The sequence below is a fragment of the Lingula anatina genome, chromosome 9 (assembly GCF_051362555.1).
Source record: "Lingula anatina isolate TDL-2025a chromosome 9, LinAna3.0, whole genome shotgun sequence".
NCBI classification, from domain to species: domain Eukaryota; kingdom Metazoa; phylum Brachiopoda; class Lingulata; order Lingulida; family Lingulidae; genus Lingula; species Lingula anatina.
In genome coordinates, this window is record NC_141775.1 from 10,976,938 (window position 1) to 10,996,764 (window position 19,827).

General features: G+C 35.1%; 1 protein-coding gene and 1 long non-coding RNA gene across 20 annotated transcripts in view; one reads left to right on the forward strand and one right to left on the reverse strand.

Annotated features, from left to right (window-relative positions):
* Positions 1–19,827, reverse strand: part of LOC106167553 (basement membrane-specific heparan sulfate proteoglycan core protein) — a 123,032-nt gene that overhangs the window by 95,492 nt on the left and 7,713 nt on the right. For all 17 annotated transcript variants that reach the window (XM_086996177.1, XM_086996182.1, XM_086996181.1 and 14 more), the window contains exon 2: positions 4,111–4,306. In XM_086996177.1, coding sequence (XP_086852303.1) covers positions 4,111–4,306 — 196 coding nt within the window. The remainder of the gene's footprint in view (positions 1–4,110; positions 4,307–19,827) is intronic.
* Positions 1–19,827, forward strand: part of LOC147759898 (uncharacterized) — a 34,521-nt gene that overhangs the window by 5,172 nt on the left and 9,522 nt on the right. The gene's annotated exons all lie outside the window — the stretch shown is intronic.

The following is a 19,827-nucleotide window of genomic DNA, read 5'->3' on the forward strand; positions in this document are numbered from 1 at the left end:
TCCCAAGTACATCTTGGTACAGAAGAGGTGTTTGCTGGTAATTTTAACAAGGCAGCAAAGCTGTCAAATGTACAGACAAAAAACAGGAAATAACTATGCACAAAATAGGCTACTGTCAATTCTGATGCAAAAATACATTATGTTAAACTGCAAATTCAACATCAAATTTTAATTATCCTCAACAGGTAATACCAATGTAATTAAAATCAGTTCGACTGCTTTTCCAACTCAGGCTGCATTTTAGTCCTGTATTTCTTTTTTGAAAGTTTGGCAATCATAAATAACATGGTTTTCCCATAATGGTCATCATGGCAGCAGCACCCAAAATTGTGTTTTCTTCTATTCTGATGCCATATTACATAATGGTTAACAGCATAATGACCGTCAATTTTTAATAATAAAATATACGTATCATGGATTTTCAGAAAATGTGACTAGCATGGGTCTTCAAGCCCGTGGAACTTCAAAGTCACACCTTGAAAATGCCAATATGTGAACAATTAAAATTTCACAAAAAAAATGTTTAACTGGCAGTAAGAATTACCAAACAGACTGTATTTCCTACTGAAGCTGTATTTTAGTCCCATGTTTCTTTCCTGTAAGTTTGAGAACAGTAAATGACATGGTTTTTCTTAAATGGTCATCATGGGAGCAGTGCCCAAAATAGTTTTTTTTTCAAATTTTGATGCAATATTACATAATGTTTAACAGCATAATGACCATCAATTTTAATAATAAAATATTAGTTTTATGGATATTCAGAAAATGTGACTAGCAAAGGTCTTCAGGCCCATGGAACTTCAAAGTCACATCTTGAAAATGCCAAAATGTAAACGAGACAGCACTGTTCTGAAATGTTTTTTTTTTCCATTTTTAACAATTTTTAACATAAAACAAAATTAACAGTTTTCTGCCGTTTTTATATGATCAACTAAGAAAATTGATGAGATGGGAAAAATATCAACAGAGCAGTGTTAAATGTCCAATTTCTTCCATTCTGAGATTCTGAACATAGTGAATGATTGAATCTGACAAACTGCAATGATATGGGTTTATTTCCATTTTTGAAACTTTATTACACAATACACGATAACAAGTTTACCATCATTTTTACATAATCAACTAATAATGTTGTAAAGATGCAGGAAATGCCAAACAAACACTTTTACGTATCTTATTAGTTCAATAATGAAACTGTTTACATGCCTCAGAATTGAATCTGAGGAAATGTGAAAAAAACTGCATTTCTTTAAAATAATGGCCCGATTATGCTGATTTTTGAACTCAACCTGCGTTTTAGCAGGAATGACCACTCCTGTAAGTTTAATGACAATTGGCCTATCAGTTTTTCTTATATTGTGTTAACAGTGTTGCATATATGCTGAAAAGTGAAAAAAAAAAAGCATAACTACTAAAATAGAGGCCCGATCCTGCCGATTTTCGAACTTGACCTGCGTTATAGTAAGATAGATTACTCCTGTGAGTTTCATGACAAAAAGCCTATCAGTTTTCCTTGAAATGTGTTTACAGTGTTGCATATATGCTGAAAAGTAAAAAAACAGCATAACTTCTACTATAATGGCCCGATCATGCTGATTTTCGAACTTGACCTGCATTTTATGAATATTCATCAGCTCTGTAAATATACAGCCAAAAAGTAAAACTTTCTTCCACTTATCGTGTTTACAATGAAAGTGCACGGCGCTGGCGACAGCGACAGTGATGGCAACGACGGCGATGACAGACGCAGGTGATGGCAATATGTACAGACACATCTGTACATATTAACTGTACTGTTTGAGAACAGTAAGTGACATGGTTTTTCTTAAATGGTCATCATGGGAGCAGTGCCCAAAATAGGTTTTTTTCAAATTTTGATGCAATATTACATAATGTTTAACAGCATAATGACCATCAATTTTTAATAATAAAATATTAGTATCATGGACAAACAGAAAACGTGACTAACAAAGGTTTTTAGGTCGATGGAACTTCAAAGTCACACCTTAAAAATGCCAAAATGTAAACAAGACTGCACTGTTCTGAAATGGGTTTATTTCCATTTTTAACACTTTTTTAACATAAAACAAAATTAATAGGATACTGCCATTTTTTATATGATCAACTAAGAAAATTGATGAGATGTGAAAAATATCAATAGAACAGTGTTAAATGTCCAATTTCTTCCATTCTGAGATTCTGAACATAGTGAATGATTGAATCTGACAAACTGCAATGATATGAGTTTATTTCCATTTTTGAAACTTTATTACACAATACACGATAACAAGTTTACCATCATTTTTACATAATCAACTAACAATGTTGTAAAGATGAAGGAAATGTCAAACAAACACTTTTACGTATCTTATTAGTTCAATAATGAGACTGTTAACATGCCTAAGAATTGAATCTGTAGAAATGTGAAACAAGACAGCACTGTTCTGAAATGGGTTTTTTCCCATTTTTAACAATTTTTTACACAAAACAAAATTAACAGTTTACTGCCATTTTTATATGATCAACTAAGAAAATTGATGAGATGGGAAAAGTATCAATAGAACAGTGTTAAATGTCCAATTTCCTCCATTCTGAGATTCTGAACATAGTGGATGATTGAATCTGACAAACTGCAATGATATGAGTTTATTTCCATTTTTGACACTTTATTACACAATACACGATAACAAGTTTACCATCATTTTTACATAATCAACTAACAATGTTGTAAAGATGCAGGAAATGTCAAACAAACACTTTTATGTATCTTATTAGTTAAATAATAAGACTGTTAACATGCCTAACAACTGAATCTGAGGAAATGTGAAAAAACAGCATAACTTCTAAAATAATGGCCCGATTATGCTGATTTTCGAACTCAACCTGCGTTTTAGTAAGATTGACCACTCCTGTGAGTTTAATGACAATTGGCCTAACGGTTTTCCTTAAAATGTGTTTACAGGGTTGCATATATGCTGAAAAGTGAAAAAACAGCATAACTTCTACTATAATGGCCCGATCATGCTGATTTTCGAACTTGACCTGCGTTTTATGAATATTCATCAGCTCTGTAAATATAAAAGCAAAAAATAAAACTGTGTTCCACTTATCGTGTTTACAAGGAAAGTGCACGGCATCGGCATCGGCATCGGCATCGGCGACGACGGCGACGACAGACGCAGGTGATGGCAATATGTACAGACACATCTGTGTCTGTACATAAAAACAGAGTGAAAATTTGGGACTCCGCAGACAAATACCTCCTTTTTCACAAGGGCATTAAGTGTGGCAGACAAGACAATCCACTTGGGATTACATATGCCATCTGGATGCCAGAAAAGCTCCACAATCTAAAAGGAGCCAGAGATACTTAAATCTACAGCCAGCAGTCAGAATGGCTCACTTCACCAAGAACTGTTACACAACTGGGGTTGTCCAAAGCCCAAAACCATTTGACTTTTTCCTTTTTATCTTTTAATTGAAAAAAAGATCAAAGTTTGAAGCACGTTTGATTGCATTTGACATTTTAGACTTTATTTGAACTAGTGTATTTGGATTTTCAGTTTATCATATTATGATTCATAGGAAATGGGAGGGATGGAAAAAGACTGTAGGGAAATTCAATTTTTGTTTACTGTCTGTCACATTGAAAGTAACATTTCCCTCTCACTAGCCCTGCCATGTACTTCACATGGGTACACATGCATCACTGGAAAAACAGTTACACAGGAATATGTATGCATCAAACATGATTGTAACCTACCTCAACACATGCACACAAGCACATATAAAAATTTCACATATGCACAGATTCTCTCTCTCTCTCTCTCTCTCTTTCTCTCTCTCTCTCTCTCTCTCATTAAAACACATATATACACAAACATACTATAATCTTTTACTTTGAGAATTGTGCACACACACAAACTTGCATGCACACACACACACACATTCACCCATGCATGCATAGAAACACACACACACACACACACCGAGGCACAAACACCAATGTGTACATACACACACATGCATGTACACATATAAACAAAAACACACACACACACACACACACACACACACACAAACACACACACACACGCCCCCACACCTTACCTGGATAAGACACAGTGACAGGTCTTTTACTGGTCGACCCGTAACCACTCCCCTCTTCTCCGTCATCATCCTGCCCCTCCCCCGAACCTGCCTGGTCGCGTAAATAATCCTCATCGTCCTTTAACGTGTCTACTAATTTTTTGGCTGTGGCTTTTGCTTTTGAGCTATCTTGATCATAGAATTCAAAGTCTTTTTCCTGAAATGAAAAAAATATATTTAGTGGACATTATTTTTATGCAGTTTAGTATTTGTTTGTTTGTGTGTTTTTAATTTCTTCTTTTTCATGATCAAAGTTTTAGTTCTATAAGTAGAACTACACACTACATGATATTTTTTATTTAAGTTTCTCCCACAATTTTGGTTAAATGATGTGCTTAAGGGAAAAAGAAAATAAAAACACATATAACGTTCTGTATAATTTTTGCATTTTTGTTAAAACAACGTTCTGTATAATTTTTGCATTTTTGTTAAAACAAACAGTTTTCCAGACGGCAGCAGCAATGAACCAGAGGCTCTTTATGAGAAAACTGATATTTTAGAACATCAACATATTTCTTTCTTCACAACTTAAAAGCCATTTACATACAAAATATTGGGCAAATGTGTTGAATTTGTCATTCTCAGTGTTCTGTAGGTGTTTTTTGTCCATGCAGTTCACATTGTGGTAGCAACGGGGACTTGCCAAATGACCTGCATGTGCAAGTTGCCATAATAAAGATGAAGTAATGGCTCATAAATGACCCTTTGTATTTCTGTGATTTGTACCAGATATTTGAATTGGCTGCCCAGCCCACAACTGCTCCAAATTACTACAGGCGAGTTCATGCTAGCACTTGAGGCGTGTTCACACTAGTAAGTGTAGGGGACTTTTTTGGCGTCTATCATTGAGCCTTCTCCAAAAATGTTATTACAAAATGAAAAAAAATTGAGGATCCTAACAGAAAGATGTGACTTGAAATTTGAATTATGATCATTTTTTTCAAATCAGTGAATAAGTTCAAAAACAAGCATTACAGGAAAAGAATCCAAAAAGCCACCAAGACCTGTTTCAGAGAATGCATTTTGCCAGTAATTTGTAAATGATTACTCAAAGTTTATTGCTTGACTGTGGATGTTTGGAGGACTTGAAATATTCAACTTAATTTTCAGGAGGAAGTAGTCACTTAAATACACCCACTCCAATAAAACCCTTGAGTCCAGCCATCAGTGCCATGAGAAAGTGTAGAATGCATAAAAATGGCTTCCACCAATACTGAGATGGGAGAATTGCAATCCAAGTGCTATTTTCAGATCTAAATGTAAAAAACTTGTTTCTTAATGTTGGTTCTAAACATGGCCTTAATTTGATAAATATCAATTGGTTGCCAGCTCATCTGAAAACCAAGAAAGATAAAACTATCCTTCTTTAAGTCTTCTTTTAAGGGATACCAAGTGTTCACCTTAATTCTGGAGTTTGCTGCATGAGGTAATGTAATCCACTGTGCTTTTACTGTATGCACCACAAAAGGCTGATGAACCAGTCCCAATATTGGGACCAGCTTGATTGTGCAGTGTGAAGTCACTATAAAAAATACCACTGGGACTCTTAAGTTTGCAAGATTGTAACTAATTGTGTTTCAAGCCGAATGCTCTCAAACCACTTGTAGAAGCGCATGTCTCTTGAAAACTTTAGTAGGATTTTCTATTGGAGGCACCAAAATTTGTTAAAATATATTTCTATACACACTTGACAGACCATCATTGACACTTTGCAATCAGTATCGATATAAAGTTGGTATTAAAACATGTTGTCAGTCAGCTAATGTGAGTTATGTAGGTTGAGCAGTCCCCGAGCATTTGTGCAACATTCTGGAACACCCAAAGTTTTATTTTAATTTTCATAACATTTTGTCTCATATGGCATATACATGAAATATAGGATCCATGTGGGTCTTAGATGAAACGAAGAAGTCACAAATTTTCCCAATTTTCCCATGGACCTCCATCAGACAGGTTTATAAACATTCTCAAAATTATTTCACCCATAAGTAATCAAAGTAATCAATATTTCAAAACAAAGTCCCAGTGGTAGAAGTCCTATTTCAAACATTTGGCTTACCAGATTCTTCAAAATTATAACAAACAGTGACAATCGAGTCTCAGTACCAATACAGTTTTAGATCTGGACCTATTAAAATTATCTTCAGAAAAATATTTTTTTTTCATTTTCTTCTATAACTGTGTTCATATTACCTACTGAAAGTCATAAGACAATAAAGTCTGAAACAGTTTGACATGAGCTAAAACAGTAAATGGATAAAAAACAAAAGTTTTAAGTTTGAAAAAAAAAGACGCCCCCATTTTTAACTTAATTTGTAAATACACTGGAATGTCCTTCCTTATAAATCAACTAAATATGAAAACAAAAAAATCCCCTTTCAAGTTGGTGACCTTGGTGCAGTGAGAAGTTCCACAATCTAAATAGATCTAAAAGATCAGTGAAAATATTTTTCTGCTCTCAGTGTGATTTTTGGAGCTTTTCCAGGCTACAAATCTACCTAGGAACACTGCTGACAACATGGAAGGATTTACTGGAATTCCTCAGACTGTTTACTACTTTTCCTGCCACACACAAACACATACACATACTAGTATAGGCATAAAGCTACTGGTTAACATGACCAACCTTTGCAAGTACAAGCAGTTCCAGGTACATGCAGGTCCAGTTATCTATTTCTAATTAAATACTCAGGATTCCTGCCTATATGACCTTTATTTGGTCTGAACAGTATCATTATCATTCTGTCCTTATCTGATACAGTGATTTATGCCACAGTCATGTTTACTGTATCTATGTATCTCACATATTTTTAGTTTATAGCTTATGGCATAGGGGGATATGGAATGACCCTTTTCTCTAGACTTAGTGAAACGTTCATGAGTAAAATTATTAAGGCAATGAAAGGTAGTTTTCTTTTTGATTATATCATTATCATTTTCTTTAACCTTTCAAGACATTGCATTGCACAATATTTCTACATGAACTTGTAAATTAAAACAATCTGAAATTGGCATATTCACACTTATAACTTCAGCTTAGTTTAAAGTGTGTGCACCTGTAGGATTCTGTTACATGATGGCATGTCCCCAATAAAGTTACATGCAATTTTTATTTCCAATTTTCCAAATGTTGAAAAAAACTTTTCATCTTTTGCCTTAATGTGTACACCATACCCCAACTATATAACCTCATTACCAGAGCTTCTGGAAACTGCTGGTTGCCTTGAAGAACAAATTGCAAAATGCTCTGACCATGTGCCTACGATAAGGACCCTAGATACGGACCAAATAAACCTGATCTTGGCACAAAAAATCCCATTAAGATAAATAGACAAATTCTAAAAATACATATTATTTATTTACTTGAGTTTCAGACAAATACCTCCAGTCTATTTATTCTGATCTTAATGAAAGACAAATATGAAGGCCAGTTTCAACAAATAAATCTTGATATTTATCACCAAATTTATACACCAAAGCTGGAAAATGTGCAGACTAATCAAGATGCATAGACTAAAATCTATTGGATTATTTTGTAAATAATAAGGCAGACAGATGTAGCTCTTCTGTCAACACCAATATAAACAACAGACCTGCTTGTTTTGGAAAACATTTTGTAGAACATGGTCTACGTTAGGTTTTAATTGCCGTTCATGGGTAATGGCCACAAAAACTCTCAGTTATAGCTTTCAGAATATTGTGTTGTGAGGATTAGTCCCCCACAGTAATTGTCCATTAAAGTCAAACAAAATTAATTAATTACTTTTTAGGCAACGGTGGATGAATGAGTGCTCAAGGACGTGGGTCAGAGCAAAAACTCTCAGAGATAGCTTGAAAAATTTTGCTTTGTGAGAGGCAGTCCTCTAAAATTTATACTGGGGCTTGACCTGAACAGGTTACAGCATCTTTGAATATGACAGCAAATACAGACCTAGTAGTAATCTTTATGACATCATAAATGCCAAACTTGTAATCAAGGGCAATTGAGAGCAAATATCAAACTGGAAGCCAAGATTAACAGATAATAAATCAGTCAAACACAAACAAAGGTGACCAAATCTATATGCAAGTATTTAAATAGACACTTAAAAGTTTGCGTAACATCTTAACTCAAATCCAGGCAACAAGGATGACTCTAAGCATTCTGAAGAGCAAGAAAACTAAAATCTATAATTTTGAGTAAGACACAAAAGAAATATGAGAGAGAGAGAGAGAGACTGCCTTTCAATTGGTAGACATTTTTTTCTCTGAGAACACATTAACATTCTTGAAGAGCTGATATTTACTCTATTCTCTAACATATCTATACTCCATTTTAAATTCCTTGCCTTCCAAATGCCTTATACAAATTAATATAAATACATATTAGCAATCATGAGCTGTGGATCTGACAGTTCACATCTTGTATATAATCACCAAAGAAAAGGTTATGCCAAAATAATGGCTCTGCAAATACTTGTGTTTTATGGTCCCAGAGTTCCACCATATGGAAGGTTGTCATAAAGATTTCAGACAAACGAACGTTTTCTGCCTTGAAACAATAACCCTACAACATCCAGATATTGCACCCTGTGTTTCAGAGGTCAAAGGACTCAGGTTTCTATACCATCAGCCTGCCAATACCATTTCCATAAACCTCTCAAACACAGTGTGAGATGATATTTTTCTCCTGCCTAAAAACTACCAGAAATGAAAAGATAATCTCTTCAATAATTGTAGTTAATCCATTGCTGTTGTGTCTCATAATTTCTCTTTTGAATGAAGCCTGTAGCATCCCACAGTATTATTATAATGGTATGTATCAAAAGGAATTTTTGGAGAAAATAAGTTTTATGTCATAACACAATAGGAATGACAGTTGACCTTTTTATATCATCCAGATGTGACTATTGTCAGAGTTTACCCAACTGTTAAGTTACAAGTTTTGACATCACATACTGGTTTCTGTCTTTGACTACATTGTATTAGTTTCTATTGTTTATCCGGTTTTCACCTCTTGTTAATTGTTTTGATGAATGGTAAAGATCACATCACAATTTGTTTCTAAATTATGCTAATTTTTTTTTCAAAAGATGTATATAATGTGTTCAATTCAATTCCTTTGGTCTATTCTTTAAATCTGTATACATTTTCTGTACTTCTCAGATAAACACTTCTATCCAATCACCATAGCTTCTAAAAGCACCTGTTGCAGGCAAAAAAGGAGCCATAAAACGAAAAGTAAACCTTATTGCGTATAACCTCTGATATTCGCTAAAACCTCTGGAGGTTATAAACCTGTCAAAGATGGTTACAGAAAACATCACTGCTGTTCTAAGCTACTGAAATGAGGCCAGAACCTGAGACTCAATCAGCAATCAACTTTTAAAGCACTATAATGACAAAGCAATTAGAAAAAACAGCTATACATTTTCCAAAGAAGTTAACTTTTAACAAAGGCATGTATGAGCATAATACATTGAAATAGGGTTTTCATTCAACAGTCAGTTATATGATCAAGATCTCTTGATGAAAGGTTGAAGCGCTATGCTTTATAAATTGAAAATAATGTTAAACAATTCTCATCAGAAACACTTCAATTTTTATCATTATGTACATATTGCAGTCAATGGCCATGTGTTGTAGAATGTGTTTCATCTGGCAGCACCTTAAGGGACTGTTCAGGATGAGCCATGTTGACCTAGCTAGTGTCCACTTATACCCCCTTTACACTGGACGGCGTCCTCTGCGTCCTTTCTGCGACCATGAAATTTGGCATCGCTGCGGTCTCAATAAGGAGACACGAGCATTGATTTTGTATCAGAATGAATGCTCAATGATCGGCCAGTTGTCGGCACGTAAATTATTATTATTTTTTAACTCTCAAATGGGACCATACTGCTGGACGCAGAAAGGACGCCGTCCAGTGTAAAGGGGCCCTTACTCCTCGGGGACTCTCACTGAATGCAATGACAGACTAGTTAACACGCCTCATCGTCTTACCAGCATATTCGTACCGGGTATATTCTCCAGTTTTTCTGTATTCTAATCAACACAAGGAGGCATGTTAGTCTGTTAACCTGATTGCATTCAGTGAGAGTCCCCATGGAGTTAGAGTACATTAGCTAGATTGACATAACTCATTCTGAACTGCCCCTTCAAGTCAGATATTACGTACAACCAACTCCACGTAACTTCTATCAATGGCTGATAATGGGGGGCGCAGTTTCAAATAATATCTGAAACTCATAGTGTCGACAATTCTGTAACTTGTTACTTGCTATATAATTTGAATAGTGATAAATATTGCTAAATTAGTAGCTACTCAACAAATTACACTTAAAAACTATCCTTTTTTGCTAAGATACATTCTTTTTGAGCTTTTGTTAAAAAAAAAACTAGATAAAGACAGTTGATACTACAAGCAATTTTAAGAGCCACGATTCCCTTTTGCCCCAATGCTTTTCCCCAACATCATTGTCTTGAAAGAGTAAAATTTGCAACACCAGATGCCTATTGTGTGAGCCCACCAGTCATCCCATCCCAATGGTCAACTCGTAACTTAAGAAGTCGAGAAGAAAGGTCAGTTTTGTTGGGGACACCATCTTGATCAGAAATACTTATGCATAGACACGTTTGGCAGTCGACCAAATAGAGAGAAAAAATACCTTTTTTTCTTTGAAATAAATTGTGTGTATAATTGTGTTGTTCCATGTGAGTGTGTATGTGTGTGCATGGCCTAGAGGATATTCAAGTGCATGCAAATAAACATACTAACTTTTTTGCATGTGCATGCAAGTGCCAATGTGACCAAAAGCATGCAAACTTGCAATTTTAGCTTCCTGTGCATTCCCCACAAATATTTGCAAAAAAAGCATGACAATTATACTCTATTACTTGTACTAACTTTCAATTTCTCAATCTTTATGACAATCTTCAACAAAAAACTTTTACATCATTCAGGACATTTTTTCCTCTGTTCTGTGTACATTTTTTTCAACTGAATCTATTACAGTCAGCCATTTTCTCCAGTATTTTCTCCAGTTTTTTATTACTTTTAGAACTATCATTAAATACCCGTCAACAAGAAGTCTCTGGCATGACATTTGGATCGACCCTGACGGTCATGTGTATCCTGCAATTTTACATAGACTGCTGTAACAAGTTGTAATGGTGTTAACAGGTGTTTTCTGCGGTTATCTCCACACCACCCCCTTCAAAAAACAATAAGTAGGGGGGAAATACCCTTCAAACTTGGCCCTGCACTGCACCCATGAACAATTTGAGCTACGTGAATGCTAATTTGTTACGACTAAGCAATGTATTCTCTTTGTCCAAATTGCTAATATTATTGAGTTGAGTCTCTCATCCAGTATTATTTTATGTTTTCACCTTTGCATTTATCTATATACATTTATCTATATAAAATCATTTATCAATTTTTTTTTCATTGGTGTTAACAACAGTTAAAACCATTTTCGGCCCAAGCATGTTGCATCTTGAACATGCCATAGAGGTGCAGCCATGATTCCTCAAGCTCCTTCCTGCAATGTTTTTATTATCATCAGGTCGATCTTTTTAAAGAGAAAAAATAAGTGTCAGTTCTTCAAATTTACACTTCTTCCGCTGTAATAGAGCACCAGACAATGATTACAGGAATACCATAGAGGGAACATGAACACTGAGGGATTTTTTTTTCTCATTTCTAACCAAAGAGAGAAACTAGAAATGGCACTGAAAAGAAGGGAGAGATCTCAGTACATCAAACATATTCATTCATCTTAATTTTTTTTCTTTTTGAAGTGTACTATTCTCCATGCAAGGGCATACAGTTATGTAAGATTTCAGACTTCTTAGTTTACAGTACTCTAAAAAACTTTCATTCAAAAACAGATGCTGCTCATTATTGTCACAGCCATAACATGAATTACATATCCCACATAAAAATGTTTCAAACATCACAAATTTCTATATGAATATTATCAATGAAATCAGCTCCTGTGGTTTTGTCGCAAGGTTAGGGTGGTACCTAACCAATCAAAAGGCAACCGGCTGCAGACTAAATGCTTTATCCCAAATGCCCATTAAAATGTTTCAAACATGTGCACATGTTGAATGCTGCTGGTTACCCTGTTATTAAGGTCAAACTGTGTCGATCTGCGGACTATTTTTTTGATGTATTACCCCTGTTAAATATCGCTTCACCCACATCCACCTCTGCACTAAAACTTAATGAAAATGGATTGGAGAGGAAGTTATGCATTAGATTCGAGACACACTGCTTCTGACTTTGTTTTAACGTAAGCACAGTTGCATGATGTGCAAGAAGCAGTACGTATTTAGATTTTTCAATATTAGCCACAAATGCACAACATTTATCAAATAAAACATCACTCTGGTTTCAATAATTTTAAAAAAGCATGAAGTTAAGTTGGAGTAGTTGTGTGCTAGACAGCAAACCTGTCAAATGTGCAACGTTAAAGAATACACTAATATGCAAGCCTTAGAAACCAATATAGACAGTTTCAATACTTGCCTGTGTACCAGAAAATCTAAGAAGATTTCCTGACAGATATAAATATTAACCAATCTAATTGCATTACAGACAAAAGAAAATAAAAATGTTCCCACAATACTCAAAACCAAGAGGTCATACATAAAGTATAAATTTCACATTTAAATATTCTACTGAATTATAATCTCAAAAACTTATCAAGTAAGCACTAGCCAGCCCAGATCATAGGCTAAAATTAATTTCTTTATGTTGCCACACTGGCCCGCAGAAGTTGAAAGTTATTACAACTAGTAACAGGTGTTTTCTCCAATACGCAGTGACCACATCTATAACCCAGTGTAAGGGATCCCGTAACAGCAGGTCCTAGAAGGGTCAACCATTCAGGGACATTGAAAGTGACCCCAAAACCTTTGTCCCCATTGAATGGTCAAGACAGGTGTGAGAAATGGGCATTAAAATTACCAATCTCTCTCACGACTGCATATGGATGTAGGCATGGAAATTTTCACTAACCTTGGTTGTATTAGATCTTGATATAACCAAAAAATATTGATTTCACTAATATATTTATAAGTACCTGTTCCATTTGATGTTGGCTACTGTACAAACAAAGGTCATAGGCAAGAGCATTCAGGAGGATTAAAGAATCTTTTTTTTTTTTTTTTTGGCTGGTAAAAGTCCACTCTGTATCAAAACTTGATTAAGGGTCAATGCCATTTCTCAAATTAGGTGAACTAATGGGACACTAACCTAAGCATGGAAAAGTCCACTTTTTTCTGTAAAAGAACCCCCCCTTCTGAAATCTCTGGCAACAGGCTTTGAATCATTTCTTTCATTACATGAACAAAAAAAAACTTCAATTTGCCAGAGCCTTGAATTTATCCACCTTAATTCATTCAGAGAGTTTTATTACTAAAACAATACAAAGCACCGATGTTCACAAAGGGTATCTTTTTCCCCCTCAATTCTCTTGAAGACTATCCGGTTGTGGAGCCTGACACCCCAGAAAAGCCACTACAACAATTTCAACCACTTTGCTACTAACGCCACTTGAAGTCTAGACAAAGTTGTGTAGATCTGGTGTCGAGGAAGTCGGCACACATAAACACTGTTCACAGGGTTAATTCAGGCTTCGTTCACATGAAAAATCTATTTTTTAAAAATCTATTTTCTATTCGCGGTATCTTGTGATCACTCCGAGCACAGCCGAGAATTAATTACAGCTTTGGAAGTAACTGCCAGTAATTACGCCGCGGGGTATTCAGGGCACAGACCATGATCACAAGATACTGCAAATAGAAGATAGATTTTTAGAAAATATATTTTTCATGTGAACGGAGTCTCACTTAAACGTTGGGAAATGTTACAACTTACAAAACTGTAGAAAAATCACAAAAGCCAGGCTCAAATATAACTTTCCAGCTAACTTCTTTTACATCTTTTTTTTTTATTCCACTTGTCTCTTTTTCAATATCATGTCTTGTATATCAAATTCACTGTTTTCAAGAAACCTTTATAAGGACTAATCTACATTTTCCCTTTGAATGCTCCAAAGAATAAAATGTTCTTTAAAAATAAATTGCCTAATTCACTCAAGATAAATTGAGACCGAAAATTCACCAAAATGATCAGAAACTTACAGATGAGCATAATGATTGACATGGGTTTTTGCAAACCTCAAGCAAGTTCCCTGTACATATCATCACAAAAAAAAAGCCAAATACATTATTTAATTCATATAACTTCATCAAATGATTTTTTGGCCTAAGTTGGTCCAGCGTGTGAATGCAACTTCATCTGGTCCATGTGCTCTCCATCTGCAGTGTGTCAGACCCTGGGGTGTCTTGCCTTTCTAAACAATAACTTTCAAGTTCAGCCAAATGACTCAAACAAGGCCAATCTGTGTTTATGCAATGGTGTGCTTGCATTATGCATACTCTGTGGATTATGTGGGGGTTCGCCATATGTCCTACAAGAATTCAGTTTTATGGAGAATTTTTAAGTTCCGAGGTTGTTAGGTTGTCACAGATGGTTAATTTTGACTGGGAATTGTCCAAACTCTGACCCCTTACTCTCTGGCCAGATGACCAGGTCTACACAAAGGATCCCAATCATTTATTTATTCAGCAAAGTGGAAAAGATGTGCACATTCTACAGCTGTGCACTGTTCTAATAAGGGGAAGTTGACTGCATTACCCCATACAGTTACAACTACATTGACTTTCTGACCATATCATAAAATTTTTGACTAATCAGGATAAATTAACCGCTCTTTAAAAATGCTGTGGTGATTGCAGTTCCAAGTGCGAAATCTTCACAAATTCGTAATGCAAGTGAAATTCAATATCTACTAGTAACTGAACATTGAGAAATTACTTAAATAAATATGAAACTGGTTTGCTAATGGCTTCCAATTATTTTGATACCATAGCATAATTCAATTATAAAATGGAATGTTTTCAAAGTGTGGTATTTCCTTTACTTCAACCCCCAAAAAAACTTACATAAGAAAAACATTTAACTGGTAAAATTTATAAAAAGAGCTTCTCTCTACAAGATCAAGTTCAGTTATGGCTTAATTATATATTTTGTGTTTTTTATGATTTTAGTTTGAAGTAAAATCACCAGAGACGGCATCCCCTGAATATCCTGCGAAAAGGGGCTTTTTTCATTGACAAAATTACTAGAACATATATTTATCCCCCTTTTCTCTCTCTCTCTCTCTCTCTTACACTAGAGAGTAAACCACTTCCATTCTGAGTCTGATACTCTATAATGAAGTGTTCCTGTCTCAACCTTTCTATTACACCTGACAGGTAAGACAGGCTCATTTGGCAGGTGAAAGAGGAAGGTTGTAAATGCTGCCCCTGATTTCATCTGATGTGTATTAACCTCTGCATACAATGTTTAATAAATAACTTCACCAAAATCAATATATCAAAGCGAAAGTTTTGATTTATCCAGTTATATTAATTTTACTAAGATAATGAAGAATAAATCTAATACTGGATCTTACATTGAAACAGTGTGATTTCCTTTTCAATGTAAGATCCAGTAGAACTGATTTCTCCTTCATCTTCGTAAAAACCCATACAGTTTTACCAATCCTCCTAGCATCTTCAATTCAAAATTCACAACCTCCATCTCAGAATCCTCAAGAATAAAACAACTGAGAGTAAAAATACCCAAATTTCTCATTTACTTCATCCAGTTTCCTTTAAATCAACCAGGTGGCAAACATTTTATACACAAGCAGGAGCATGATGAGAGAGGTTGTGGTCCTCTTATGCAAAGATGTTTACCTATAGGGAAGTAATGGTACTAATTAGGTTTACATAACAGTGAAGCATCAATCAGTGGCTTTACTATATACCAAAGTTGATAACTCGGCAGACTTTTTTATAACTTTGAACAAGACAGGTGTTTCTAGCTAACAAGGTGTTGAATGACGTTCAGATGATGGCCTCTAAATCGGGTTTTCTAATGGGTTTGTAGTAAACGTTTGAAGCTTTACTGCAATGGATGTTAGTCAACAAACCCTCGCACTTTTTGAGTTAGACAGAAAAGTGGGCAAATGCACAGACAGGATGTAGTATAAATTCCAACAAAAAATCTGGAATTTAAAAAATTTGCCTATTCTGCTAAAGAACTCAAATGACTTCAGTGGTTATTACAGCATTTTCCAAATTTTTTTCTAAATAAGACATAGGCATTCTTTCTGTTGTCTAAAATTAAAAAAAAAAAAATTAAATGACTTACTATAGGCACATGTAAGGAGATAAGAGTTTATTTAAGTTCATATTTGTAACAGACCCACACACAGTAAATATACAATACACCCATGTGATAAAGATCTTTATAATGGTGTAACTTCAAGGACATCTGACACCCACACCAAAGCCAAAGTTACAGAATAATATTAGGGATGCAGAAAAGTCATCCATTAATTCAAGGTCTAACCTCCTCAACATGGGAGTGTCAAAAAAAAAAAAAAAAAAAAAAAAAAAAAAAACAATTATCAACTTCAAATACTTATCTTGGTAGAAAGGATGCAGAAATGGCCTCCATTAATTTAAGTTCTTACCTCAATTATATATACAGGGAGTGTAAAAAGTTAAGTATGTATGTATGTATGTTTTTTTTTGTTTTTTTTTTTTTTTTTTTTTTTTTTTTTTTTTTTTTTTTTTTTTGCGTTTTGTAACTTGCTAAACTCATTGCTAAAATGATTCACTATGGCAAAAGGAACCTTACATAAATCTTCAAAACTGGTTCCTACATACCAAGATATATCTGAAACTAAAATTGACAAATAAACACAAGTCTAAGTCTGTAAGCTTGTCATTTCTTGACAGAAATCCAGAGGGAATTGGGCAGTATCATTGCAAACGATACCAAGATGGTTCATTAACAGGGGTATCACTGACACGCTTCACCTTTAAGAAGGAGATGTATGCCATTCCATACCTGGCCTGTGAAATGAAGGCTGGGTGGTCACTTTGAACTGGTCTGATGTTACCTCCCAGGTATTTTGATTAAAGGGAGGGACTGAAACTTATCACCTTACAAGATTTCTATGAACTCATCTACATCAAATCTAACATCTGTGTACATTCTCAATAATATAAATATAACATAACGCTGGTGCTACATATATTCACCAATATAATATAATATAATATAATATAATATAATATAATATAACATCACTAAACAAGAAAATATACATAAATAATATGTTATACATAAAACAGGGCAAAGATATTGCTTGCTTCAACTGCTCATAGCAGAAAATAAAAACCTGCGTAAGAACCAAATTAATTCCTTCAGATGTGTACGTGTACAATCAATTACCAGTACGAAAAGCAATGCCACAAACATCACAGAAAACCTATTAGAGATCTGGAGTGCGTAAAAATAAACCCCATCCACTGCTCTCACCTAACCCCAAAGCTCACTCAGGTAAATCTTCTCTTCAGCTCCCAGCCTGTAGTAATTGACATAGACATAGGAAGGAGTACTTAAACACATCAATCAAAGAGAAGTTGTTTTTTGTTTGTTGTATTTTTTTCAAGGGCGGATGTTGTATTCTTGAGATATCATTACTTATGGTCTACTCACCAACTTTGAGGTATATTCATTACTGTGTGTATTTTTTAATACTGTGTTTTTATTTATATATCAAAAACAGATCATTTGAAAATTCTGTGTAAAGTTACTAGTTATTCATGTCTCAAATAAAAATGTGTGTGTAGTGCATGCTAGTGTGTATGAAAAAATACATATGCATTTAAAAGCCCAAAAGATTACTTTATATGTCTATTATCATTCTGATCATTTAGATAGGAAATCAAATTTTTAGCTGAAATAAGGGAAAAAAATATTAGTAATGGCATTGTTTACTGCTTTTTTTCTGGGAGGAGCTCTTTCCATAGATAACAAAATAACTCTTAAGGTGATTCAACGCTACCTCAGGATGTTCATTAAGATTTCTCATCTTCCTTCAGATGAGCATTCAATTTATCAGCTATTCCAACCCAAATCAAAGGGCAATTACACAATAGACAAGTGTAATTGTCTTAATCCTGCGATAAAGTTACATCAAGATGCCCATCCAACATATCTGAACTAACTTGATCTGAGAATGAGGCCGCGCTAACTATGATCTAAGAAACCATTTCCAGACTCTATCATACTAACTGTGAATAGACCTTTGAGGGGATTCTTGCTAAATTGCAATCAAATAAAACAACGATGTCTGTCACGCCTATTGAAGCTGGTAGAGGGTAATTAATTATCATTAAGCAGCTTCAGCTGCTTAAGCTGAAAGCAATTTAGCAAGAAACCTCTCACAGATGGATCGATCCTGTTAGATCGATCTAGGTATAGGAACCCATACCCAAGTGTAAACGCTCCAGCAATCAAGGCAGTATATGTTGTGCAATATATCTAAGTGAAGATTTATGATCTACTCTAGATTTACCTGAGGCACTAAAAGATGTCACTCTTGGTATAAGCACTCTGTGGTTTTATGATAGATTCAATGATGTAAGTTATTTCGGTATAGAAGTATGGGCAGAGTGTACTAGTATGTTTTCTGTATGTGAGAAACAGGTATGGTGTGAGCGATGTGTGCATTTGCAAGTATGTTTACGTATATCATGTGCATGTGCTTGTTTCTTTTCTATGCATATGTGTGTATGTGTGTGTGTGTATCAAGAGAAAAAGAAGATATGATAAGAAGGAAGTGGTGAAAATAAAGGCAGATGTGAAAGAAAGAGAGATGGACAAACCATATTCCACTGGTCTTCAAAAGACATCAAATAGCATGCATTCCCACTCATTTCCATTCTGCCCTTATCACTGCACAGGCCATAGGAACACATTCACAACAGTAGATTAACAGACCTGTGGATCAAATATGGCAACCCACTAAAAAGCTTGCCGCTTGATTCTCCATTAGACCCTGAACAGATTCACTACAGGTATTACACAACAAGCATTTAAGAGAGTCAGCCATATTTGATCCGCAGGTTTGTTAGTCCGCTGTTCTGAATGCGCTCTAAGACTATCAAGACCCCTCCTACCCATAACCTTTAACTTCAGCCATATCCCCGCTGATCTGGTCAGTTCTCTAATGATACCAGAGATGTTTTTGCTCACTTAGTCAAATTCTATCCTTAATCATCCACACTGACCATCCAAGATGTGTGACCTTTGGCTTCAGATGACCAGTGCCCACCCCTTAGTCCAGGAAGACATGCACATACACAAACATAAACAAGAGCTCCCAAAGGATGAACTGTCTACTAGTACATACACCTGTCTTGTTTTTCTGTTTTACACTGTTGAACTATGCCATCTTCTCTTTGAAAAGCAGTGTCACACATCACCCTCATAAAAAAAACACACATCCACATGTGTATATATATATGTGTACACACACACACACACACACACACACACACACACACACACACACACACACACATCGCATTCGCTCTCACATAAAATAATGCACTCTATAGCATGATTGCCATGTGATGTCATGTACTCATGTACACTGTACAATGTCATTCAGAACAGTGGACTTTTAGAACTGTGGATTAAATATGGCTACCCACCTAAAAGCTTGCTGCATAATCCCCTAATAGGCAACTAAAAGAATCCCCATGGGAATTATGGGA